This window comes from Gavialis gangeticus, unplaced genomic scaffold (assembly GCF_001723915.1).
Source record: "Gavialis gangeticus isolate Ggan-Ray unplaced genomic scaffold, GavGan_comp1, whole genome shotgun sequence".
NCBI lineage: Eukaryota > Metazoa > Chordata > Crocodylia > Gavialidae > Gavialis > Gavialis gangeticus.
Genome location: NW_017729004.1, coordinates 58,316,015 through 58,323,188, shown reverse-complemented (window position 1 = coordinate 58,323,188; position 7,174 = coordinate 58,316,015). Strand labels below are relative to the sequence as shown.

Below are 7,174 nucleotides of genomic sequence, written 5' to 3'. Positions count from 1 at the left end.
TTCTCACCTTTCGTTCAAGGCTATCCTCTCCATCAGTTGAACTGATACTGTCATAGAGCCTTGTTCTAGTAGGTCTCTGCCGTTTGTTCTTTACTGAAAGCTGCGCTCGTGTTTTCAGTGCTTTGGAATCCAGCCTCTCTGTTTCTGGGACTGCCTCATTGAAATCTACAAAAATGGGATTCAAAGCTATTTAACTCCAGCACTCTTTGGGGCAAAAATAGCAATTTAATTTTCTTGAGATTACACAGAGGCCTGATGTGCAACTGTGCGTTAAAAAGAGAATGCACTCTTTGTACAATTTACCTACATACGTAATTACCGCACCTGGCTATACAAATTTGCTAACTGCGTGCACAAAACACCAGTTATTTGTAACAACAATTAGCAAATTTTCATGTACAGTTTCAGTACGTCAACATGGAAATTAGGCCTGTAGTTGCAAACATTTAAAAATCAAATTCAGTAAGACAGTAGAATATAAGAAAACATTCATAACAATAACATAACAACTCCTAGTAGCGAAGACATAAATTATTTGCAATGTGGTAAAAAGCCGACCACTGATATTAGACTCTCTACTAACACCCTATGCTAGCCACATGCAAGGAGGTCTACACCACCGTAATGTATGCAAAAAGGAGCAAGAGTGTATACATTAAGGTAACGTTTACTGTTCTTTAACTTCTTTCAGCTTCTTGGTGAATAAATTAAACCAACTTAGACTTATTGGGCCAAATTATTTGTTCTTGTTCTGACCCTTTTTGCTACCTAAACAATGTAAGAAACCTGGACATAGGAGAATTTTCAACTAGGCAAGAAGATGGTTTTTGCTTACTCTTTTCCAAAGACACAGGTGCAAGGTGGAAAGGAAAAGCAGACCAGATCACAGATCTGTTATGCCGTTTCATGTCTGGCAAATAGTAGGGACCACTACCAATGGCTGCAAGTTAGAACAGCCGCTTGGCTGCTCTAATTTACATCTGGGCCAAGGCAGGTTAAGAACTAGGAAACCATAATTATCTCTCTCAAGAACAACATAGATCTTGGCACAAGGAAGAATCTGGTCCCATATGCCAGAGTATAAACAGGCCTAAGAGCATCTGAGTGTAAAGGAAGTACAAGTGAATGTAAATGAGCGCGACTTCAATTCTGAATTTGCTCTGTTATGTTTATGGTGAGGCCCTAAGAAAATATAAAAAAATATTTCTGTACTCTGCAAAGTTTTACAGGGCTGCAGCCAATTGTGTGTGTGTGTGTGTGTGTGTGCGCGCGCGCACGCACACACCCATATACACAGTATATCTATGCATCTGCATTATAAAAATGAGGGATGAGATTGATTAGGTGGTTTTTGAATCCTGCTGGAATTCAATGCAGTTGTAAGAGTTGGAATTGACTACTTACATCAACTTAAAAGTTTATTTATGAGAGAAATAATGCCATCCAAAATGGTAATCTTTCCTCCTGTGTCTTGGGAGTAGACCGGGCTAGCTTTGTTACAGCACACCAACTTCTGTAGTCCAGGGCAAAGAGGGAGTGGTATAGCTCACATCACATCTGGCCACCTTTGATTCCTCAGCCTGACTGCCAACGTGCGCATTTACAGCTGAGTTAACTTGGTATGGTCTTTGGCACAAGTCTGAAGTGAGGCTCAAAATCATGCCTTTCGTTTCATAGCGAGACACCTCTACCACCTTCCACCATTTTCCTCCCAGAAAGACAAGCTAGGGAGGATTCCTGGTCTGCCTCAGAAAACGAAGACATTAGGTTTTCAGTGATATGTCTGACCACACAATCATGAACAGAGATCCCGGTTTTTGCTGTTTAAAAACTGCAAATTCTCTGATTAAAAATATGCAATTCTCTGATTAAAAGACTAAAAACTACATTTTTCCACGATTGAAATGAAACACCACTATATATATAGGTATCAGTTGAACACAATGTTTTGATATCTTTACCATTTTATAGCCTTTTGGAAGCCTACCAGTGCCATAATCATGATAGTAAAATAAATTCTAGATACCTATATATTTTGGCCTTTGATTTTACATTTTTTTAAATGGTAAATTAGAGCTCTCTCTGCCCCCTTCACTCACCAGAACATGGATCCAGCTGAGACTGTCCTGTCCTGTCCTCCCCACTCCCCCACTGCTTTGTGGTACTGAGCAGCCCTGATATGCCAGTGCCCTGCCCATGCCACTGCCCCTCACTCCCAAGCCACAGCCCCTTGGCCCTGCTGGTGTCCCTCATTCCTGACCCACAGCCCCCTGGCCCTGCCAGTGACCCTCACTCCCAAGCCACAACTCCCCTGCCCTGCCGGTGCCCCTCATTCAGAACTCACAGCGCCCCCTCCCAGCTCTGCCAATGCCTTTCACTGCCCACCCACAAGCCCTCTGGCCTGCCGGTGACCCTCACTCCTGACTTACAGCCTTCTAGCCCTACTGGTGTCCCTCACTCCCCACCCAGAGCCCATTGCAACCCCCATCCCTGTCGGAGGGGGCCCCAGCTGCCAGGGCTACAGGGCCAGGGACCCAGCTCTGCAGGGCCCTTCGCCCCTCCCCCGCTCCCTCTACAGGGCCCAGGCACTGGCTGCCACCATGGGAGGCTGCAGCTGCTGTGGCTGGAGCAGAGCATGGAGTCCAGCTACCTGTCCCACATGAGTGGCATGGCTGGAGTGGAGCCCGTGGCAGGAGTGGATGCAGGCTAGCAGCTGTGAGCTCAGGGCTCCCTGCCCTGCTGCCCTCTCTCCCCAGAGGCCTCCACAGCCCAGCAGATGGGACCTGGCACAGCAGGGCAGAGTGGGGTGAGGAGGCTTGGGGTTGCTGCCAGAAGTCCTGCACCACCATAGTGAGGTGTCCCTTGCCCACCCAGCAGCAGCAGGGGTGGCAATGCAAAGTTGTGTCCCCTGCTGCCACCAGGTGGGCAAGGGGTGCCTTGCCTTGGTGGCCTGGGGCACTTGGCAGTGGCACTGAGCCTCCCCACCCTGCTCTGCCCCGCCACAGTGGGCTGCAGAGGCCCCTGTGGGGAGGGCAGCAGGGTGGGGAAACCTGAGTCTGCAGCCACCAGTCCACAGCTGCCTCCACCCCATGCACAAATCTGGGGGGACAGATCTCCCATAACCCCCTGTGGCAGTGTGCGCAGTGGCGGGGAGCCAGCCATCCCCAGACAAGCGACCTGTGGCTCCATCCCACACCCCAGCCAGGCCCTGTGGCCTTCAATTTCCATCCCCAGCCCCAGGGCCCAAGCCCCATGCATCGCCCTGGCTGGGCAGTGCCTCCAGCCCCAGCTCTGCCCAACTCCCTACCTCCCTCACTATGGGGGCCTCAATCCCTGCTCCACCCCCGACTTACCTGCAGGGAGCTTTCCCATGGGTTTCTCTTTAAAAGCTGAAAATCTGCATTTTTCTCCTTAAAAGGAGAAAAATCCACACTTTTTTCCTTAAGAGAAAATCTGCGTTTTACCATTATTCCATAGCGAACAGAAAACCCGGATCCTTGATCATGACATATTCATCATCTGTTCCATCCCTTCTGAACAAAAGCATCTTCCCAGTTGTTCCCCACCAGCCTCAGATGTTGTCTTCTTCCTGTTGCCTTTTAAGAACTGATAACCCCTCCCTGGATGTTTCCCTGTCATTTTCAACTGTTTTCCCAATATCAGAAGCTCACTAAAATCAGAAGCCAATGGAGTCCACAACACAGAGAGGATGCTAATTGCTAGGGGTGCACTGATAGAGATGTTTTGGGCTGATACTGATAGCCAATTTTAACAAGCCATATTAGCCGATACTGATCTGATTGCGGATATGAGGCCTGGCAGCTTGGACAGTAGCACCTGGCTGGTAAGTCTGCTGTGGGGGAAGGAGCGATGGGGGAGGGAAGAGGTAAGGTGGGAGGCAGACCGAGGCCCCCAGGGTGAGGGAGGGAGTGGGGCTGGCACTGGGGCAGGTGCTGCACAGCTGGGGCAGGGCGGGGTGCAGGACAGAACCATGGTTTGTCTGGGGGGTTTGGGGAAGGAGGGGGTGGCTCCTGCTGTTACACACATCCTGAGAGGTGTGCCCCCCAAATTCGTCCACAGGGTGAGAGTGGGATGCTGCTGTGGGCTGGGGGCAGCACTGGGTTCTTCCTGGTGGCGGGGCTGGGCCAGGGCTGTGCTTGGGTTCAGCAGCAGTGGTGCTGGGAGGGGAGCTATTGCAAATTTTGGAGTGGCTTTAGCCCCCCCCTCCTCATAGCACTGCTGTCACCTGCCCTGAGAGCAGCCCCGGTCCAACCCCACTGCCGGGAAGAATCAGGCCTGCCCCTGGCTCCAGCCTGCAGCAGCCCTTGCCCTGTGTACAGATCTGGGGGGCACATGCCCCCCATACCCTCTCAGGGTATATGTAGCAGCAGGAGCCACCCCCCACACCCTCCCCATGTCCTCCGAGCGAGCTGCTCACAGTTCTGTCCCTCGCCCTACCCTGCCCCAGCTGTGCAGCGCCTGCCCTTGCCCCAGACCCAGCACCAGCCCCATTCCTTCCCTCACCATGGGGGCCTCATCAGCCATGCATTATTTATTGACATTATCAGCCACATCAGCCAAAAAAAGCCAACTGCTGATCATGTCAATATTCCTTTTATCGGTGCCAATATGATAGGGGACCTATGTATCGGTGCACCTCTACTAATTGCCCACAATACAAACATCCTATTTGTGTGGGTGACACAGCAACACTAGTTAATTTCCTGTTTTCCAAACTTCTTTGTTTAGCATGATGCTGGAGAAATCAGTTGCAGATTATCACCTAAGTACAATCTCCTCACCACTTACACCACTTATCTGGTTTTAACCATTCTCACAGTAAAATGATTTGGGAAAGTCGTTAGCCAGATATAACAAATGTATAAGAAAATCATGGGAGGACTGAAATAAAAATTGTAGACAATATAGTACTTAAGACATTACAGGAGTCTCATCAATATACAGCAAACAAGATGAAATTCACCCACCTTGGAGTGCCCATGAAAGGTTGTCTGAACCTTGGAAACATTACTTTAGCCTCCTGGGTAAGGAGACTAGAAGGACACAGATGGAGAGAGGTGGATTCTGGCAAAAAGGGGCTGCTTTGAGTGGAAAGGGAGGAGAACTGAATCTGTCATCTCTTATGCAGACCTAGTGGTTATTATTCCACTCCACAAAGTGAAAAAACCAGCAAGAAGCGCTGTATGCAGGTTGCAGGGTTAAAATAAATTCCATCTCTCAACCCCTGTCTCAATCTCTGTACAAAACTTGAACACTCTTAGAATTTAAGCAGCAAGGAGTGGGTTTCACCTGTAGTGACCTCAAAGAATATTTCTAAAGAGGTTACAGGGATACAGTTAATAAAATAACTAATTCTCTCACCTACTTTTAATCTGTCACATGTACACATAACAGCCAGACATAAACCTTACTAATTTGATAAACAAGCAGCAGAAGGCTTGTATTTTCAGAGCTTTTAGCTTCCATCCTACACTGCTCTGATCTTTTTGATTAGAAGTGATATTACACAAAGAATGAACAATGAAACAACTATGTTTTCACAAAACAAACCTGGGTGGCAAAGGTGATACACTCAGAAATATCTTTTGAACACAGCTTATTAGTCCACTCCAATATACAACTGTTTCAACAAATGGTGTTACCATTAGTGCAGTATTTCTAGAAAGCTTTTAACCTCTGACTTGAAAGAAGCCTGAATATTTCAGCTAGAGTATGTATTTTGTAAAACAGCAATAAGAACCAATCAAACTGTTTTCCCACTGCATGTCAAGAAAATAACCAGATTCCTTATGGCTTCAAGTCTCCCCCATACCTAGAAACACAAACTGTATGAGAAATCACTAGTTTAATATACTTTTCTAATTATGCAGCATTCATAATGCAGCTATTATATGTATGTTACCTGTATAGCTATACAATAACAAGGTAGCAATCCTGGCTGGCAATAACTGGCTTCTATTGTACCCTCTGAAAAACAGAGAGCAATAGAGGTCAAGCTGTGCCCCTCTACATGGGAATCAAATATTTTATGTGCAAAAAATATAACATATGGTTCCTTATTTTGAAAAACAAACTATGTAATTGAGCAACTTTAGCACCTTCAGCTATTAAAGTATTGGTTAACTAAAAGTACATAAAATAACAGCAAATGTTTTCTTATCCCCACTGAGTGAAAGTGTATATGTCATAAGGAGACAAGGTTCTTTGGGTGAATCTGATATCTTTTATTAGACCAACTTAAATAGTTGGAAAATAATTATTAAGCAAGTTTTCAGGTTCAAAAACCCTTTGTCAGGCTGAGGAAATTTCAGCAGTTGGTGTGTGCTCTTCCTGGATGGAATGAAAAGTAAAGAAGCTAGAAGCTGGGCTGGTCTGCATACAAGACAGGTGGTCAGTGAAAATGTGGATTGAAGAGTCAATGGGTGAGAGACAGGCTGGGGTGGCGGGGGGGAAGAGAGAGAAGGGGGACAAATAGTGGAGCGCTACCTGGGGAGTCAGATGTCAGGCAGGTTATAATGTGTCATAAATCCAATATCTATATTTAGTCCATGATTTTTAGTATCCAGGAGGTTGATGAAGTGGAGTTCATAGGCTCGTCTCTGGGAAGTGTTTTGTAAGTTTCGTTTGAGGATCAGGACTGAGAGATTGGAGAGAGTGGTTTTCTTGTGAGAAATGTGCCCCCACTGGTAATTGGGTATTCCTGTCCTTGATACATTTCTGGCGTGCATTCATTCTGGTGCACAGTTGTCTGGTCTCTCCTACATATTTTCCATCAGGGCATTTGGTGCATTGGATGAGATATATTACATTTCTGGAGGTGCAGTTGTAAGATCCAGGAATGCTGATGGCTCTGTTGTGGGGGGTAGTAATTGCGGGGGTGGTGGAGTTGTGTTGGCAGGTTTTGCACTTCTTGTCATAGCATGGTCTGGATCCACTAAATGTGTTCTGGGTCTGAGGAAGTTTGCTTCTGGTGATGAGGTTAGCGAGGTTCGGTGCTTTTTTGAAGGCTAGAATGGGTGGCTTTGGGAAGATCTTTTTAAGAATAGGGTCTCTTTCTAGTATGGGTTGCAACTGTTTGAGGATTTTCTGTACACATTCCAAGGAGGGGTGATATGTCATAACCAGCGGTGTGCGACATGTTGGGGGGGGGGGG

At 46.9% G+C, this 7,174-nt stretch overlaps 1 protein-coding gene across 1 annotated transcript in view; it reads right to left on the bottom strand.

Annotated features, from left to right (window-relative positions):
- PPP1R9A (protein phosphatase 1 regulatory subunit 9A) overlaps positions 1–7,174 on the bottom strand; it is a 350,009-nt gene that overhangs the window by 60,205 nt on the left and 282,630 nt on the right. The window contains exon 13 of the mRNA XM_019508446.1: positions 8–165. Coding sequence (XP_019363991.1) covers positions 8–165 — 158 coding nt within the window. The remainder of the gene's footprint in view (positions 1–7; positions 166–7,174) is intronic.